At 47.6% G+C, this 20,799-nt stretch overlaps 1 protein-coding gene across 2 annotated transcripts in view; it reads left to right on the top strand.

Annotated features, from left to right (window-relative positions):
• The window catches only part of RABGEF1 (RAB guanine nucleotide exchange factor 1), a 415,118-nt gene that overhangs the window by 285,178 nt on the left and 109,141 nt on the right, over positions 1-20,799 (top strand). For both annotated transcript variants that reach the window (XM_086954629.1, XM_086954628.1), the window contains one exon: positions 2,681-2,847. In XM_086954629.1, the coding sequence (XP_086810755.1) occupies positions 2,681-2,847 (167 nt within the window). The remainder of the gene's footprint in view (positions 1-2,680; positions 2,848-20,799) is intronic.

A 20,799-nucleotide genomic window follows, 5' to 3' on the forward strand; every position in this document is an offset into this window, starting at 1 on the left:
CGTTCTACTGAGGCGCAGTGTTCTTCAGAATATGGAAGCCGCCAAATAAAGGAAAGATAATTGGAGGTAGCAGCGCAAGTTGTTGCCGGAAAATCAGCAACAACCAGGTCACGTGCCACCCCCGGATGATTCAGTTAGACATACTTACCACTGAACTGCACGTAACTGAACTCTGCATTGCTCTAAGCCAATCCACTCTACGCCAATCCACTCTAAGCCACTCTGCACCACTGCACTCTACGACCCTCTGCTCTACATCAGTGCACTCTACGCCAATCCACTCTACTCTGAAATAAACTACTACATGCTGCTGCACTTTACACCACTCTATTCCACTCTACACCACTGCAGTCTGCACTACTTTACTCAATCAATACACTCTATGCCACTGCACTATATGCTAATCTACACTGCACGCCACTATATTCTATCTATACCACTGCACTCTGCACCACTCCTCACCATTGCAATCTACGTCACTTTACTTTGCACCACTGTACCCCATTGCACTCTACACCAATGCACTCTATGCCACTGTACACCACACCAGTGCTCTCTGACACTGTACTCTGCAGCACTGAACTCTGTGTCACTCTATTCCACTGCACTCTACTATGCACCACTCTATGCTAATGCACTCTATGCCACTTTAATCTACTGTGCACCGTACGCCACTTCACTGTATGTCCCTCTACTCTACACCACACCACTCTACTCTGACTGTGCACTCTACCCCACTGTACTATGCACCACTGCAGTCTTCACCACAGCATGCTACACCACTCTAGGCTACTCCACTCTGTACCACTTCACTCTGCAACACTGCGCTCTGTGCCAATGCAAACTATGCCACTTCCCTTGCGGCAGTTGGTGTGAGGAGGCTGTAGAGGTCAGTGGGTTGGAGTTCGAGGTTGCTGTAGAGGGTGGATCTCTTGTTGAAGTGATCCTCTAGGATGTTGCAGAGTTCCTGGGATAGGCGAGGTGTGGGAGGGGGTATTGTGTTCTCGGTGGCTGACGGGCAGGAGAACTCTCTGACTATTTTGAAGAGTTCCTTGTTGTTGGAGCAGGCTTCAATGCAGTCTGCTAGTGTGTGTTTTTTTGTGTCTTTTCGATGTTGGTGGTATTTGTTGAAGGCCGATTTGAAGATAGCTCAGTCTGTGGGATTTTTGCTGGTTTGTCATCTCTCTAGGCGCGCTTGCAGTTGCGTTTCGTGGTCCTTAGTTCTTGTGTGTAGCCTTGGCTTGCATGGTGGATCGACTGGTCTTAGAGGGCTTGATAGGGGCGACTGTCAGCGTACGTGGTGATCCAGGCGGAGAGGTTCTTGTATGCCTGTTCAAGGCTGGTTGCAGGGTCGGGACAGTTGGTGTGAAGGGCATCTGTCGTTTTGGTCTCTGTCACTTTGTTCCAGCTGCAGCGGAATGAGCTAGGGGTCTTGGTGGTGGTGCAAGGTGCTACTGCGATGGTAAAGTGAACAATGGCGTCGTCGGTCCAGATGAGTTAGGTGATATGGCTGTACTTGACTCTGTCGCTGGCAGTGAAAGTTGGGTCAATCGTGTGTGCGCCACTTTTTGTGGGGTCAGTGACCAATTGGGTGAGGCAGATGATGTTCATGCTTTCCAGGAAGTTGGCAATGTTAGTGTCTTCATAGTCGTAGTGGCGGTGAAAGGTCCTACCGTTGATCGAGGAGATGTGAGGCAGAAATTGTTGTTGTGGTATTTGAGGTTCAAGGCACTGGATTCTTCTTCTGGGTATCTGTGGGTGGTAGGAGGGCCAGGGTTCCTAGTCCTGGGTGCAGTCCAGGGGCAGACAGGTTTGCCGTTATCATGACTTCGTCATGCCGGTGGTGTACCTTCTGCGGTGGCTGCGCTGCTTCCTCCCTTAAGTAGGTCCTGGGCGGCTGGGAGGGATGGGGTGGGCGCAGGATGGTGGGAGCAGCAAAAAAAAAAAGTTAAGCAAACTGTTCAAATAGAGCTAAACATTAAACTGGCTAACTCACTGAGGACACAGAACAAAAACAGGCAGCACAAAGCTCCGTACAGATCACTTGCAGCAGAAATGCTGGCAGAGTCCAAGGAGACCTGCAGCGCTGGGGAGATCTGCTCTCCTCTCCACTCTACGCCACTCTATAACTCTCCACTCAAGCCATTCTCTTTTACCCCATTTACATTTAGCCACTCTTGTTTAAAACATTTCTAAAACATATTGGCAAGCCAATAGCTCTTGCAAACGCAAGACCTATTCGCTTTGGCAATGCTTGTTAAAATGCTGCACTCCGTTTCTAAAGCATAGTTTCTGTGATATAACATAGTAAAATTGGATAGAATCCGCTTTGAAAGGGGGTCAGGTAAGTGTGACTCCTTTTTCTAACTCCCAGTTCACATCACTTAAAAATAAATCATGCAATGTCAGTGCGTGGACATTTTGTGTGTTAAAAAATATGTATGTTTCCTAGTGTGACTTGCCAAACAGATGGAGTCCAAATCCAAGATGAATATGCATAGCTCAAAATGTGTGAAATTTCTTCACGCTCCAAATGATCAGAATGGGAATGCTGGTACAACTTCCCCCCGCAGTTTTAAATTTTGCTTCTGATCTGGAGGATTTGGCTACGAAAAGCAACACGTTTAAAACTGTTTTATATTTTTGTTAATGTTCGTATTTTTTTGGCCTTCTACAATAGAGACCCAGGAAGTAAAGACTCCAAGCCCAGCTATCAACAGGCAGCCAAGCATAGAGACTGACCGAGTGTCCAAGGACTTCATAGAATTTCTGAAGACTTACCAGAAACCTGGCCAAGAAGTTTATAAGCAGTGTAAGATCTTTTTGGAAGCGATGCATCACAAAAAGGTATGTATAGCAAAACAAAGTTCCTAGTAGGCCTATGAATCAATGAATAAATGACAAAATGTATTGTTCAGTTAATAGAAACTTACAATTAAAACACCTATGTACAATTCTTCATCCATTTCATGCATTATCATTTCCATATCCTTATATTAAAACCACGTAATTAAAAGGAACTTTTCATCAATTCATAAAAACCAAGAATATATAAAACAATCCTCGTCCACAGTTAAGCAGTTTCTTCTCCACTATTTCTATAAACTTCAAAAGTCTGCCTGTGAATTGCAAACTTTCTCCTTGTAAACTGGCTTTTACTGCTGCCTGTGAATTGCAAACTTTCTCCTTGTAAACTGGCTATAACTGCTTGTCGACATGTTCGTATCATTTGACTAAAGCTCGATCTCAACAGCCTCCTACATTCACCTATTAGAGCAGAGCAGCTACAAATGATATGACAGATATCTTCTCTCTTGTTGTTACACAGGCGACACATCCTCTCACTACTCATCATTTTCATGCAGGGGCGTCTCCAAGAAATTGGCTATTTCCAAATCGGAGATTCCTAAACTTTGGCTATTTGAGTCTCCTAGATGGCTCTGAAGTTTTAACATACCGTACGAAGCAATACCTGTCCACGCATGGGATCTCTTTGCCAATACTGCTTTATCGCATAAAGACGATCATTTTTTACTGCACCCATTTCTAACTTTATTAAAAGCCACATGTGAGAGGGGTAAGGCCCATAGTTGTTCCGCCTTGAACGTGTCTATCGCCAGTTTAAAATATTCATGAGCCTGCTTGTGTTTACTGTCACATGACCACTGTCCACTGTCATAAGAGAGGAGTTATTATCCCTTCTAGTTTTATGGCAGAATTTTAAATCTGCTCTTAAGCTGTTTAGGTTCTGTCGTTTAAGTCCGAACTCCAGTCAGGTTTGCACTTGTGAAGTTTGTTTAGGAAGTAGGCCTATGAAAAAGAACGTAAGGGAAAATGAATCTAACTCTTCTGCTCAAAGGACCAAGTTATATTAAACTGGATAAATTCTCGCTCAACTTTTATTCCAGGAGGAAGACAGACTCCATATCTATGCAGAATAGATAAACTTAGTCTAAGTTTGTCTATATTGCACCCAGCTACTGACCAGTAGCAAGAGCGCCAGGAAAATAAATATAAATTTCCATGCGTTTTAACTTTGATCTGAGGGAAACCGCTGATTACGTGTCAAATGAAACTATCACATTAATACAAAGTTAAGTAAATGAATGTGTGCTTTTTATACTAATGTAATGAGTGTACGAAACATACAGAAAAAAACAAAAAAGGCTTAACAGCAAGTTTAAGAATTTTTAGCTATATTTCTCTGCTGAGAGGTCCAGTCTTTGGAAAATGTGTTCTTTAAGGTCATGCAAACCTTAGCTAGCCCTGAAATCCCTATGGTGGCTTTTTTTCGCTGAATTAATTAGGGCAAGGGTGCTTGATGTTAGGAATGAGGTAAGCAAGCGTGGTGTAAAGATAATTGAATGTAAGGAAGTGAGAGACATGCGACCTAAGACACCTTCCTCTGTTCCACCCTCCACTCCTCCCATGTGCTTGGATGCGTGGGCATGTCTGAGTGCCAAGTTTATACGGTTTTGGGGGAGCATCAAGTGTATCTGTGCTCATAATATATGAAAAATGTCTCCCATTCAAAAATAATATTAAGAGAAGTGAGATGCCTAATAGAGAAATAACCATTTAGACAGAAAAATGAGGCAATACAATTTAGATGTTGATACTTCAATGTTCAATAACAGTTCTTTCGCAGTTATTTTGTGTATGAAGAAGATTCTTTATTTCTTAGATTCTTTTGACAAGTAGGTACAGCCACTGTCAAAAGAATCCAAGAAATAAAGAATCTTCTTCGTACACGAAAAACCAGTGAAAGAACTGTTATTGAAGATTGAAGTATCAACGTCTAAATTGTATTGCTTCTCACCTTTCTGTCTAAACTGAATGTTTTTTGTGACCATGTGGCAGCTGGTCAATTGAGGTGGGTGTTAGATCTGGGGTCTCTAGTTGGCAGAGGTAAGTGCCTTAGACCAAGTAGGGACCCTTGCTTCTAGTCAGGGTGAAGGAATACACACAGTAGATAACCTCCGCTCTCCCTCTAGGTAGCTTGGCGCGAGCAGGCAGGCTTATCCCCAAGGCAATGTGTATAATAATTGCACTCAACACAATAATAATCCCCAATCCACCACAAACTGAGACCACACAGGTAAGTATATTTTATAAAAATATATAACTTTATCTAGTTTCAGCAAGGTAAATCAAGCAGTTGCACGATAATTACTTCATTATAAAAATGTTGCACTTCTTCTTAATGGTTGCAGTTAAATTGTTAGGAAGTTCTTATGTAAAATGTCTCAAGTCTCTTAACTCGGTATCAATTACTATGGCTGGTAACTTAGCTCCTCGTGGCTCTAAAAACGAGCAGTGAAAACAATGCCAGCGTATAAATTGGCCAAGAGAATCAGCCCCTAGCGTCAGGGGCCCTAAGCGCTTCAAGCGCGCCTCACCGGAATGCTGGGGGGTAGGGGGGGACTCCCTTCCCCTTGCTCGGTACCGCTTCAGGCCCCCAGGCGCACCTCGCCTATCAGCGCTCAGGCCCGGCCGGTCTCAGGAAGCTCTCCGCCCGCTCTCAGTCCTTCAGGGAGCAGCGGGGAGCAGAGACGACAGGCCGGGGGCTGGGAGCACTCAAAGGATTCCCTCGGCGAGGTCGGGTCAGTCTTCCCCGGTCCCGGCGGTGATCACAATTCTGCGGTCCCGATGACGGGGACCAATCCTGTCGCGGCGTCTGGGGCGAGCCCCCTGATGTCACAGCTCCTCGCCAGACCAGCCAATCACGTCGCGACTCCTGCGACGAGCCCCTCGTGACGCAAGGCCGCCAACCAATGGCAGCGCGGCCTCGTTGTTGACGCTACGCTCCACAGGCGAATCCCGTCGCGGCTCTGGTGAGGGGGCTCGGCTCTCTCACCCAATCGGAGCGCGGCGGGCTCGATCTTCGTGGCGTCGGCTCCGACCAAGTACGGGGCACTTCCACGGAGGTTCACGGACCCCGGGCTGCGACGGTGATGCGGCGCACAGTTGTTTTCAGTGCTTCTTGCACTGGAGAGGCCCACCAGCTTCAGATCTTCACCCCACACGTGTCGATGAACACGTCGATCTCGGCCACACGGCAGGCTGGTTCAGCGCGGCGCCCTCGCTCAGATTAGAGAGCAGCCAGTGCGCTACATAGCCGAAAACACAGTGTTTCACGATCACTTCACTGCTCAGCAGCTTCAGGGGGCACAGCAGAGTTTTGTAGTCCTGGGGTAACCTTTATGTCCCTGGGTTGCAGACAGGGGACCAGCTCTTCTCAGGCCCTTGAAGATTCAAGTTGCAGACACAGCACACAGCAAAGTCTTGGCAGTTTCAAGCAGGCAGGGTCACAGCACACAGCAAAGTCCCTTTCTTCTCCTCTCCTTCAGTTGGATAGCAGGATAGGTCAGCCCTTAAAGCACACAGCAAGGCAATCTTCCATCAGCTCCTTCAGCAGTCCTTCTTCTGGCAGAGGTTCCTCTTGATTGTAGAATCTAAAAATCTGTTGTCAGGGGTCCTTCTTTTATACCCCAAAAAGTCTTTAAAGTCCTTTGAAGTCTTTGTGCAAGTGGGCCCTGAGCCCGTCCAAACCAGTTCTGGGTGTTGCTTGGGCTCTGGGGGTTTCCTGGCTTCCTTCTTCCTCTCAGTATCAGGGACAGAGGTGACAGTCGCCCAGCAGGAGGTGGAGCCAGCTTTGTGGTTAGGCAGGCACAGCCCTTCACTATCAGATGCTATCTCCTCCCACTTCCCTGGCAGCAGATGCTGCCTTTCATCCACGGGCTGGCTCCGATAACCCCCTGGGGGCACTGCAGGCCCTGTCATCCTCACCCCAGACAGTCAATCCACAAACAGTCCCAGGCACACAGAAAGGTTAGACAAGAGAACAGCCACTTTCTAAAAAGTACTATTCCCAGACACAGAATTTAAAAACCACCTTTCCTAAAAGATGTGTTATTAAATTCTGAGTTCAGGGATATCATACACTTATGTCCCATCTTGTTCCTATGGGAAGATAGGCTGGGATCCAATGGGACCAGCCTCCCCCATGTTACTCTATGGAGCAAGTTAGCCTTACAGCAGTGAGCACACAAAATGGCTGCTGCTCACTACCAGAGCATGTTACCTGCACTCGTACATGCTCTACCTTACCCATGCACTGCACCCTTCCCAGGGGGGTACCTTGAGCCTTCCATAGGGGTGACTGATGTGCACAGACAGGGAAGGGTTAGGTCCAGCCAGTGGGGACTCTGGCCAGGCGGACATGGCAGTCCACTGACTGCACACAGGCCCTGGGCTGGCAGGCCTGAGACACCATTTTAGGGCTACTTATGTGGGTGGCGCAATCTGCGCTGCAGGCCCACTAGTAGCATCTGTCATCACCAGCCCTGGCACACACAGTGCACTTTACTAGGGACTTCATGGTGATACAAATATGCCAATCAGGTATACCCAATCAATATGACAATTTACAGAGGGAGCACTTACACTCTGACACTGATCAGCAGTGGCAGAGTGTCCAAAGCATCTAAACCAGCAAAAACGAAATCCAGCACAGCATCAAAAATACATGAGTCAGAGGCAAAAAGATGGGGGAAAAACCACGCCAAGGATGTCAGGTCTAACAGTGGGCAATACGTGTGCCTTTATACATAAGTGGCTAAACTGGATAGTGCAGTGTCTTTGAACCTTGCTGCCGTTCTCTGCTTTGAACAGAGGAATAACTGTGTTTCAAAATGAGCAAAGATTCAATAAAGATATTGAGCATTGTTTGTATCCGCGTAATGCGACACCCAAGGGAAAAAATATTTGAGCTCAGTTGCTGTGTTTTAGTGACGAACATAAGCTGCAGAATAGACATGGTGGCATATACACAGTTCTGCCTGTCTACATGAGGAGGGATGTGTCATCCTCATTCCAGCATCAATTCTTTGTATTTAATTGTTTAGGTTATACACCAAACTGAATATATTATGTGACTGAGGTTTAGCATCACACTGAGTGGACTCAGAAAAGGTGTGCACGTTTAACAATAGATAATATGTGCTGCAGTTATTCAAGCCAGGAAGTAACTTGTAGAAGTCCAATGAAGTTAACTTAATTTTACTCCATACCAGACAAGGTATCCCAAGATTTTAGTGCACCTGGGGGTATTACGTATGACATTTGAATTGGGAAACCTTGAGGAATTGTTGTGATCCATTTTGAACTCTTTATATATCCCACTTGACAAATATGTTTTATCCATGAAATGTAACATTCATTCATATTACTGGTGGAGAATTAATTGGTAGCTCTTAATGGGAAATTGTATTCCAAAAGACCAGTAGCAATTACTTTTTTGCTTATGGCAAAGAGATGAATCCAGTTGCCTACAATGTTCTCTCTGCAATGTTGTTTGGTTGCTATACAGCTTTTAAGGTGTTAAGTAAGGGAATGACTGATCATTATGCACTGAACTAGTCACTGACCTGTAGACCTAAGAAAGTAGTGATTTACGCTCCAAATATGCAGCTCAGGTTTTCTTAAAGGATGCGAACGAGATATCCTGATGATGCGTTCATTAGATTTAAGGCAATCCAAGTGCATAAAATGGCATTGCCTTTTGACTAAAACTCCTTGGGAGAGTATACATTGGCTGTTGCCTGTCTTCTGTTTCCACACTTGAATTGAAATCAATGAGAAGGGAGAATAAATGGCTTGAAATGGATTGCCACCAAGCAAAGAAAACTCTTAAGCAGAACTAAAGACTCTTAAGACAAAGGAAGAATCAGACAAACCTAGCTATATGTGAGGTTACTGAAACTCAATGTGCAGACTCGGCCACCCACTCAAATGTGAGGAATCGAATTTTACTTGGGAAGCATGTCCAGACAATCTCTATTTGTGTGTCCTTGGATAAAACCCGGGTTGGTGGGCAATCCATAATAGTGACTAAGGGCCTTTATAAAGCGGGTATTAAAGAAACCCAGTTTGGGGGGGCCTGGCTAGCAGCCAATGGGAATGACCATGCCTGAGCGAGCTCCTCTATCCCCGATCTAAATACTGCCCTATTTGATGCCATCCACGACCAAAAAAAGAAGATAGGTGTACTCTCCCCTTCCTTACCCCTTTTGAGACTATCGGCGGGAGTTGCGGCACTTGCGGCTGACCTGGGGACCCTTTGGTGGCGTCCCAGCTGAAACAATGATCGCGGCTCCTTGACGCGGGGAGAGGGAAGTAAAGGCAGTGGAGGAAAGACGGTGCTCTGCCTCCGGGGAATATAAAGACCATCCTGAGGTAATCCGTCCATGGCGGAAGACTCGGCGGAGCCTGAAGTGATTTCCGGGAACCTCCGTGACCTGTGTGCTGGCCGGTAGGGAGAAGACCCGGTGAGTGCTCTGATCACCCGAGGACCCGGCTTTGAGGCCTGGTGGTCTTCTGGTGACGTCATAGCAGAGATCGGCGCGGCAGAGCAGGGGAAGCGGAGGCCTGTGCCCTGGTGCTGAGGCTCCCCGCTGGGCTTGGTGCCATTTTTATCGGAAGCCCCGAGAGGAGAGGGAGGCTTGGTGGCTCGCTTCCTTGAGGTGTCGGCGCTTTGCAGATACCAGAGACCCCGGATCTATGGTAGGAGGCGGGAGTGGTGAGGAGCCGATAGGCCAAAAGCAGACTGCCTTTCAAGTAGTTGAGAGGTGCTCAGCGGAGCTTGCACGAAACGGTGGGAGCAGAGGAGTGGAGGCTAGCACCAGTGGGGTTCTGCGGGGCCGTGATCGCTGGCCTGAAGCATGAAAGAGATGCAGTGGTAGGATCCCAGGACTGGACCCCTAGCTCGAGATCGGCTGGGTCCTTCGTGGCTGCTCTAGAGCTGGCAGTGCCTCCTGAGGAGTGAGCAGACAGAGATGCCCCAACCTGAGAGGCTGGCTGATGGAGGCTTGAGATCATAGGCCTTACTAGTGCCCTTTGTCTGGGAGTTATACGTCGGTGGAATCGGGGGGAGCCACGCAGCGTGGTCCTGGCCGGGAAAACACTGTTTTAGAGACCAACTGGTACTGTGTGGTGAAAATTCAGGGAACTATTCACGCTATTTCGAATTTCAATAGACTGGCTCTCCTGGATTTAACTGTGGGGTGCCGAATATAGCTTTGTGAGCCCGAGGGTCCCGCAACTGGTACCTGTCCGGTGCAGGGTGGTGGCATTACAGCCTGGGAACGCAGGAAGCGAAGGACCTGGGCTGCCTCGTGAATTGCACTGTGCAGTGCGGGTCGGCCCGCCACCCAACGCTGTACCCTTGGTGATGGGACGGAGAGCATGGGGGCCTCTTGAAAAGGTTCTGAACCGGTGCGGCGACTAATCGAAGGTGTACCACGAGTAGCGGAAGAGTCAAGTCTGTCGCACTTTCTTCCAGAGGCGGTGCGGAGGTGATATGTCCCCAGGGGGATTCCTATAAGTACAGCTGCTCCCACAGGTGGGTTGCATGTGGCTCTAGGTGCTGCCTTGAAATTTTTAATCGACGTGTCATCGGCTAGCGTGCACACATGGCGACTGGAGGGAAAGGTCCAAAAGCCAATGCTCAGAAGCAACTGGCCAAATTCGCCTGGTCTAAGGCAGGAGACAAAAGTGAATTGCCGCAAATGGAGAAAGAAAGGGGAGCTGCTGCCTCTTAGCCAGGAAGCGGATGTTGTTACGGAGTGCCCGGCCTTCTTAATCATCAAGCTGTTGTGCCATCCGCTCCTGATATTTTTGCATCTCGATCTTCTGTGTTTATGAAGCTCAGACGTATCTGTCTGCAGAGCGCCGGTGACTATCTTAAACTCCTTGACTTTCTCGTCCATCTTACGGAAGTCGGCCCTGATGAGGGAAACATCCACTCTAACAGAGTCCAGCGAGGCACGTATCCCATTGATCGCCGCCATGACATCATGCAGTGTTGGTTCTGATCCTAGGCGTTCCAGAATAGGCCGAGGGCCGGCTGCGGATCTATATGTGGAGGACCTTATTACCAAACATCTCAAGCCTAAGACTTTGTCTAGCTATTTTTCCATTGAGAGGGCACACCGAGTACCGGGAGGCAGGCCAAAACCGGGAGCACCCCCGAGACCCCTGATTGCTTGTGGGTTCAACTACCGTGATTGAGACATCATCCTGCAAACTGAAAGATCTAATCCCCCATTGAAAATTGAGAACTATGAGGTGGCCTTTTTTCCCGACTTTACGGCCAAGGTCCAGGCCCAACTTCGCAGCTTTCAGGCACAAGAGAGAGAACTACGAGATCGAGAAGTGAAGTACGCCATGCATTTTTCAGCATAGCTGAGAGTGAAATCGGATGGTAAATCATGGTTTTTCGAATCTCCGGAGGCGGTTTAAGACTGTTGGAGGGCTGGAGCACAGTGGGAGGTTCTAGACGGGATCGTCCTCGCAGATCTGGTCAACATAGAGGCAGCAATGTGGGAGCTGCGAACAATGCTCAAGCGGAGAAAGACGGCCAGAGGATGGCTAATAATTAGTAGTGGATGGCTCATATTCAGACTGACTATGATGTGTATATGCGGGGAGGGGAGTTGATTAACTCCGTGCATTTTCAGCATTTCAGGGGGGGAGAGAGGCACACTGCCATGTTTGGGAGTGGGTAGTTCTAAATCCACGGTAGAGTTGCAGGGTGGGGGGAGGGAACCGGAGAGTTAGGGAGGAAGGGGTGTTCCACTGTTTGTTTTATTGGTGTACAATGTGACTGTAATTCACTGATCAGAATGAGTAAAGTAGCCATACTGTATAATGGACTGGCACTGTTGGGTGGGCGGATACAACTTTTTTCTCCGTTTATGTTAATCCGTATATTTGGCAATGATGGGATGCGTAGTTTGGGGGGGGGGGGGGGTAGAGATCGAGCACTTTCAGTATTGTCCTGGAATGTCAATGGTGTTGGTGATACGATTAAGAGAGGGATAGTGCAGCAGTACCTAAAGCGACATCCACCTGATGTGGTCTTATTGCAGGAAACACATCTTGTGGGCCGGAAATCCAAGGCCCTCACTACGTGGGGGTACACACTCCTGGTGCATGCGGATTATACCACGGGTTCGGGGGGCGGCGGCCATATTGGTTAAGAAGAGTACCCCTCTTACCGTTCATAAGACATGGGCAGACCCAGGGAGACGATTCGCAGGGGTAGAGGCCCAGTGGGATTGAAGAGACATAAACATACTCTGTGTATTTACCGCCCGCTCTGGGTAAGGCAGCATTAGAGGACCTAGGAAGTAGACTCACAGGACTCCAGTAAGGCACACTAATTATAGGGGGAGACTATAACATGACATTGGATGATACTATTGATCGCCACTAGCTGAAGTTGAGAGCAAAATCTAACTTCCTTATGGCCGATTTTACAAAGGCAATGGGGTTGACAGATGTAGGGCGAGCGCTTCAACTAACTGGCAAACTATTCGCATATTTCCCTAATGTCCACCACAGCCTGTCACGTATAGATTATTTCCTTACACATTTGTCCTCGATAGGTAGCTTTACCTAGTATAGAGTTCTACCAAGAGGCATATCGGACACTCCCCTGTCTGGATGGAATATAAACACTGGGAACGACAGGCACGCACCACCATTGTACTTAACCCATGGATCTTACGCATACCAGATATTAGGGAGGCACTCCGCAAGCAATCAGAGAACTATTTTATGGAGAACATAGGCTCAGTCGACTCTGCACAAATAATTTGGGAAGCTTACAAGGTGGTTTTGAAGGGGCAAGCATTGTCATTAAAGACTGGATATATCGCTAAGAAGCGTGAGCTCCTGACCCAGGTGGAGTCCAACTTCCTTGCACTGGAGCGAGAACATTCACAGGATCCCCCACCAGACACGAGTCATAAGCTCCTAATGAAGCAAGACGAATACAGGATAAAAACTAGGGAACACATGATGGCTAAGAAGAATCGTGCCACCCAACAAAGACTTTCTGAATTAGGTGATAGGGCTGGCAGGACACTGGCGTGGTTGGAGAGGCAAGAGCAGGGTTCCAGATGGGTACACACACTAATGACACAGGGGAGTGACATAGTGACTCATCCACAAGAAATAGCTTCAGAATTTACTGATCACCTAGAAAAGGTCTACTCCCCCTCTAACTCTTATACGGCTGAGGATTCCCGTCCGCTCATCCGTGACAGTAATGTGCCGGGCCTCTCAGATGCAGAAAGGGAGACCTTGGAGAAAGACCTTTCGAACGAAGAAATACGCAATGCCTTTGGGCACATTAAATCCGGGAAGGCAATGCGACCTAATGCCGTACCAGTTGAGTTTTTGAAAGCCACTGCCTCTCTGACTGTACCACACTTAAAAGGTATGTATGAAGAGAGCCTGGAGATGGGTAGATTACTAGTGGACCAGTGGCTGGCCACCATCGTGGTCATCCACAGACATGGTAAACCAGCAGATAGTTGTGGCTCTTATCGGCCCATCTCACAGATTATTGTGGAGGCAAAGGTGTTAGCTAAAGTCCTGGCGAATAGGCTGGGAACGGTTATTACATCATTGGTACATCCGGACCAATCTGGATTTATGCCGGGTAGGAATACAGCCCTTAATATACGGCGTCTACACAATGTGATGGCTCGCAGGAAATATATGGAGGAGGATGCGGCGGTCTTGTCTCTTGACGCCTCAATGGCATTTGATTCCATAGAGTGGCCGTATCTGTTCGAAGTCCTAGAAAAGGTGAGACCAGGCCCTAAATTCATAGCCTGGGTGAAGCTTCTATACACTGATGTGTTGGGACAGGTGAGGGTTAACGGCTATACATCCCGGGCATTCCAGTTAAGGAGGGGTACAAGATAGGGATGCCCGCTCTCCCCGCTGATATTTTCACTTCTGCTGGAGCCCCTTGCGGCCTGAGTGCTCAGGGATGTGATGGTGCGAGGGCTGCGCTGGGCGGATGACGTGGAAGATCGTGCATACAAGGATATACGATATATTCGTCACATCAGATCCTACATGTTTCTACAGCTCCAATCTGGCCCCCCTTCTGGCTCTGTTACGAGCAGATGTGAAGCACTGGAGGACTTTGCCTCTGACACTGTTGCGGCGGGCTGCGCTCTTTAAAATGCTCGCCCTCCCTCATTTTCTCTACATACTCCAAAATTGTCCGCACAGAGTCCCAGACTCATATTTTAGGGCGGTTGAAGGTGAAATCTGTATGCTGTTGTGTGACGGGAAGGCCTCCAGGATAGCTCTGAAGAAATTGACAAAAGGCGGGTACGATGGGGGCATAGCACTCCCCGACCTGCAGCTTTACTACTGGGCGGCATAACTAGTGACCGTTAACCACTGGATGTATCACCCCCATGAAGACCCAGCGTATGCTCTTGATCGTTACCAGACTGACTGCTCCGGATATCTAGGGGCCCTATACACCAGTGATAGGAAAAATAGGGGGACATTTTTTGGACCTACCCAGCATACATTGGAAATATGGTGCATAGTCAATTCCCAGTTGGGGTGGGCGGGAGTCCTCTCACAGGCGACACCGCTATGGTACCCCCAGAAGTTAAATTTGATAAGTGGGACCTCATATGTATCTCCGCAGTGAAAGGCCTGGTGAAGAAAAGAGCTATACTTGCATTCAGTGACCTCCAGAGGCAATACCATCTGGCCCAAGGAGAAATATACAGGTATTTGCAGATTCGACATGCGATACGGGCGGCTTTTCCATCTCTCAAAGATGTACCAGACTCGTCACCACTGGAGGACTGTTTATTAGACGGGCCTCTCAGTTCAAAGACAATATCCTTAACTTCTAAGAAGTTGAGTAATAATCTGCCAGACACTTTTCCGAAGCTTAGAGAGCGGTGGCAGGATGACTTAGGTCTGATAGACTATGAGGATTGGAAATGGCTCTCATGTCACCTCAAGAAGCGGCCATCACACTTAGATTCCGGCTGATACAGCTTAGGATACTTCACCGATCATACATCACGGGGAAAGTTTTGGCGAAAATAGGAGCTAAATCTGACGATCTCCGGAGTGTTTGGGAGGTCTGTGGAGGACGAAAGGCTTTGACAAGTGAGATCTCATCGGATCTCACAGGTCGGATATCTGTGGGGGAAGGAATCGATCCTCACATTTGAGGCTCTGCGGGAGCGGCATCAATTGGAGGAAAGAGAGCGGCATCGGTATATGCAGATCCGACATGCGTTGCTAGCCAAAATCCCCCATGGAGTTACTCCCCCGGAGGCCTCTCCGTTGGAGGACTGGGTGCTAGACGGGCATCTTCCGGTTAAAACAATTTCTAAGATTTATAAAAAGCTTATCAACCACACGGAGGACCCACTCGTACCTATTAGGGAACAATGGGAGGCAGATGGCCTAGTTTTGGATGAGGAGGACTGGAGATAGGCTGTGTCTTCCCCTAGAGTGGTTGCAATACAAATGAGACTCAGGTTAGTACAGTTGAAAATCCTACATCGCTCTTACGTGACTGGGCTGAGACTGGTGCATATGGGTCTGGCAGTGAATGATGAGTGCCGAAGGGGTTGCGGGGAGGTCGCAACATTTATGCATATATTATTGGGTTGCTCAGACAAAAGGCGGGTACGATGGGGGCATATTGGGTATTGGGTATTGGGTTGAAGTCCATGTCAAAATAAGAGAGGTGTGGGGAGTGGAACTGGAGCTGGAGGCACGACGATGTCTCCTAAATATTTGGGAGCTGACTGATCTTACTTCACACAGGAAGACATGGGCTACATTGGCATGTGCAGTAGCCATGCGCAATCGCCCAGCTTTGGGGTGCCCGCCAGGCCCCCCCAGATTGGAAAATGGATGGAGGATTTAGACTGGTGTAAGTTCAGAGAAAGATCGGTCGCTAGGGGGAGGCCCCGGAAATGGGGGAAAATCTGGGGTGCCTAGAATGGGTACAGAGGAGATATTTGTACTCCCCCAGTTGCACAGGATGTCACTGTGATGTTGGATTCACACTGATCCCTATTAAACTAGTATGGTAAAAGTTTTGAAAAGGAAGATGTACCATCAGATGTTTTGTGATTGAGTGTCACCCGATGTATGTATTGTTATACGTGTTAATAAAGAAAAGAATTTTAAAAAAATTAAAAAATCTGACGATCTCTGTTTGAGGGCGTGCGGACAACAGGCCACATTCTATCATACGTTGTGGAGCTGCCCAAAGATGCATGCCCTATGGGGGCAAGCTTCAGATCACATGCAGGTGGCCTTAAGGAAGGAAATAGTATTGAAGCCACAACTGGGTCTGTTAAACATATGGGAGGCGACAGACCTTACGGAAGCCGAACAGCAATTCACAACACTGGGGTACACATTGGTGAAACGAGAGCTGGCTAAAGGATGTGGGGGGCAAACCCACCGCTTGTTACCCTGTGGGCTAAAGAAATGGATAGATGTATGCTGGCAGAAACAGAGGTTTTTAAGGCTCGGGATGCCCAAGAAATGGGATAGGATGTGGGCGCAATGGAATAAATATAGAGGGGATCCATGTGTGTCGCCTACAGCTGCAATGGAGTTGCATAGACATACAGAACGAGAGAGTAATGTTTAATGTGCAATGAAAATTACTGTCTGCTCAGTTACTATGTTGATTATCTTGAACATATCGTCCAATCATGTATGTACGGCTGTAATTAAAACCAATAAACCAATTTATAAAATAAAAAAAGAAACACAGTTTGCTATTGTTTAATAACATTATTGCGCTCTATGGCCAGAGTTTTTGCCCAGCTTATTTTGGCCAGCCTCCATGAATATTCTGCCTCTTTGCATCTGGCTCCAATTGAGCAACTAGGCTTTCAACATGGAACATATTTGTTCTATGGTGGAACAATGTGTTCTTTGAGAAGTCGCCAGGCGAGCCACAAGGCAGCTGGGTGTGTTGTATTTCAGCTTCATGGACTTCCTGGGTCCTATTGATTTATTTATTTATTTTTAATATTTATAAAGCGCTACATTTACCCGTGGGCGTCTTGGCGCTGATAAACCAGTTATTTGAGACGAACTGTAAGCGTTGAAGTGATCATTGAGTGAACAGCCAAGTTTTCAAAAGTTTACGGAATTGAAGAAGAGTGGGGCTTTGTCTGATGTTGAGTGGCAGGGTGTTCCATAGCTTGGGGGCAGACACCAAAAAACGCCGGTCGCCCCAGGTGACAGTTTTAGTGCGGGGAATTGATTAAGTTAACGGAAACAAATTTGAAGCTGTAGATTTATTTATTTATTTTTAAAGTTTTATATAGCGCGGACAAGATCTTTGCAGATATCGGAGCGCTTTACAGAAGCAGGAGGTAGGGTAGACAAACTCTTGAAAACAATATAATATTCGGTAATGAGTGAGTTGCAAAGTAGGGTAGCAATCGCACAAGAGTATACAAACTAATAACAATCAGGAAACAATAATATAGAAGCCGTGCAATGTCGAATCGAATAATATTATAGCACCCCAGAGGGTGGGTAAACACACTGTTGAAAACAATATAGTAGTCAGTAATAAGTCAATTGCAAGTTAGTAGAGCACTCAAATCATTGTGTAAACCCTAATAAACAATCTGGAAACCAATAATATAGCATCCGTGCAATGATTTTGATCCAGTAGCAATCAAAAAAGAGATATACATAGATAATCATTCAGGTAGCCGATAATGTAGGAGCCGTGTAATGTCATTGTTCCAGAAGCAATGGGGTTCAGGTGAACTTAGCCATAAGGATGGCTTTTACCTCTTTCTTGAAGAGTACAGTGGAGGGGATAAGCCTAGTTTCTTGCGGGAGTGCATTCCAGATCCTGGGTGCCATTCCTGAGAAGGAGCGTTTGTATGTTTTTTCCTTCCTGAATCTACGAGGTTTCAGGAGGAGATTTTTTGTGCTTCTTTTGGATCTTGAGCCTCCTGATATAGTAAGCTTGTGACTGAGGTAGTTGGGTGACTTGTGGTGTACGGCCGAGTGTGTCATACAGGCAATTTTCAGCTGAACTCTGGCTTCAAAAGGCAGCCAGTTCAGGGCTTTTAAGTCAGGGGATATATGCGAGTGTTTTCTTGAACCAGTGATGAGTCTCGCGGCCGCGTTCAGGGAGGCTCTTAGGGGTGCCGTTGTTGTTAGGGGGAGCCCGCTGAGAGCCACAATTCCGTAGTCTATGCGAGGAATGACTAGGGCTTGTACAACAGTTTGGAAGTCCTTGGGTGGTAGGAAGGGTTTGAGTTTTCTCAGCGTGTTGATTTGTAAGTTGGCTCCCTTAGTTGCTTTGCTAATATGCTGCTGCATGTCGAGATTGGGGTCAAGTGTGATGCCAAGGGATTTCGCCGAGTCCACGATGGTGGGCTGGACATTGAGTGCGGTTAGATGATTGAGCCAGGTTTGGGTGATGGCCTTTTTCGCAGGAGGTGAGATCAGAAGGAACTCAGTTTTCAGAGCATTTAGTTTGAGGTGATTATCGGCCAGCCATGCTTGGGTGTTTCTTAGTGTGGCATTCAAAAGTTTGATGTCTTCAGGGGATTGTAGCTTGAGGTAGAGTTGAGTGTCATCGGCGTACATATGGAAGTGTACATTTGATGCTTGAAGCAAGGTAGTGAGTGGTTCCATGACGAGGTTGAACAATGTGGGGGATAGGGAGGAACCTTGAGGGACGCCTAGTGTTACGGGCACAGGTGAGGACAATGCGTTGTTGATCTTGAACTTCTGAGACCGGTTGTGCAGAAAGGACGTGAACCATTTGAGAACAGTCCCGGATATGCCCATTCTGGTATTTAACAGCTCTAGTAGATTCTCGTGTTTGACCATATCAAATGCTGAGGAGAGATCAAGAAGGATGAGGAGGCAGGACTCCTTGTGATCAAGGATTTGGAGGGCGTCATCAATTATGTGTGTCATAGCCGTTTCCGTGCTATGTTTTGCTCTGAATCCTGATTGTGAGGGTTGAGGAGGTCAAACTGATAAATGTGTTTTGTCAGTTGGAGTTGTATGCATTTTTCTAGCAATTTGGCCAGAGTGGGGATATTGGTGATAGGTCGGTAATTGTTTAGGTCGGCCGGGTCAGCTGTGGGTTTCTTAAGTATAGGCGTGACTTGCCCTATCTTGAGGGAGTCTGGGATGAGTCCTTGTTGAAGGGAACAGTTGATGATTTTAGTCCAGAGTGGGAGGAGCAGGGGGGGTGAGGGCTTTAACAGCATTGGCAGGTAGAGGGTCTGTGAGGTGATTGCCGAGCAGCTTGTGAATTGATTCTTCAGTATAGGTGTCGAAGGACGTCCATGAAGCGTTGTTTTTAGGTTGAGTGTTAGTTATGCATGTGGAGCAGGAGTATCGACTTACATCCTTGAGGAGATCACTTCTTATATTGTCGGTCTTTTGCTTGAAGAAAGCAGAAAAGGCTTCGCAACTTGGAATATCCTTTGTTGAGCTGTTAGGTTGTAGAGGTTGCGTCTTGGTTTGGGTTTTGACTAACTCGAACAGCTTTCTTGGTCGGTTTTTTGCTTGATCCAGCTGTTGGATAAAGAAGACTGATTTTGTGAAGTAGGCGTTTCTCTTACTCTTGAGCGTTCTAAGGTGCAGTGCTGAGGGGTCAGATCTCCATGTGCGCTCTGCCATGCGCATAGCACGTCTGTCTTCATTGAGTCTACCATCATACCATGGGTTTGAGTTCTTGGTGGCGAATCTCTTCATTTGCAGGGGTGCGGCTTCATTGATTATTGCAGTCATAGTGTCTAGGTAGAGGTCGGTCAGAGAATGTACATCAGAGAGGCCCGTCGGGGGAAGAAGGAGACTGCCTGTGTGGGCAGGCAAGGAGTTTGGATTAAGATTCTTCATGTCCCTCTTCCAGATATTGGTTTTGGCAGGTTGAGCCGGGTTAAGTTTGACCTTTTCGTTGATGAAGAAGGTGATGATGTGGTGGTCTGACCAGTCACAGGGTTTGATTGCCTCCAGCTGGGTAGAGTCTTCTTTGGCGATGATAAGGTCAAGGATAGAGCCTTTTTCATGTGTTGGACGGTTGCAGATTTGGGTGAGGTCAAGCGCGTTGAGGAAAGTCTTAAGGCTATTCACCACAGCGTCTTTCTGGTCGTTCCAGTGGAGGTTGAAGTCTCCCAAGTAGATTCGAGTGATCTGTCGACCGGCGTTGGTGGTTATCGTGTCCATGAGTTGTTGGGAGAGGTGAGGTTGTCCCCGGGTGGATGGTAGATGACATGAAGGGAGCATACCGATTTGCCCTCGCTAGAAATATCGAGGCAGATGAGTTCGCAGGAGGTGAGGGAGGGGGAGGGGCCTTTAGTGACATCGAGGTTGCTCCTATAGATGCATGCGATTCCCCCGCCCGTCTTGCCATTTCTGTCGAGTCTAATAATGTGATAGTTGGGGGGGGACTAGTATGTCCATTATAGGTGTGGAGGCTTCAGTTAGCCACGTTTCAGCCAGAATGGCTAGATCGAGGTCCATTGATAAGATGAGATCCGCAATGCCGGAGGAGTGTCTCGGGCCGATCTGCAGTTGAGCAGGATACAGTTTAGTCTGGGGGTGAGGAGAGTGGGTGAGTGATCTAGGGAGAGGGAGACTTTTCTGAGATTACTGGGGACGGAGCTTCTATTGCTCAGTGTGGGGGGCCTGAGGGGATTTGTGAGAATCGTGGGTATGGGAAGGTGTGTGGTGGGTGGGAGTTTTGTGGGACCTGGGCCATATGATCGGAGTAGAGTGTATAAGTCTCGGTCAGAGAGGGAGTTTAGGGTGCGACGTGGGCAGCTGGTGGGCTTGCGATCGGGGATAGAGGGCCAGCGCGGGGAGTGATGAGGGAAATGGTTTGAGGGGCGAGTGGTGTACTTGTTGGGCGTGGAAGTGGTGGGTAGGGGGTGTCTGGGG

The sequence above is a fragment of the Lissotriton vulgaris genome, chromosome 2_1, assembly GCF_964263255.1.
Source record: "Lissotriton vulgaris chromosome 2_1, aLisVul1.2, whole genome shotgun sequence".
Classification (NCBI taxonomy): domain Eukaryota; kingdom Metazoa; phylum Chordata; class Amphibia; order Caudata; family Salamandridae; genus Lissotriton; species Lissotriton vulgaris.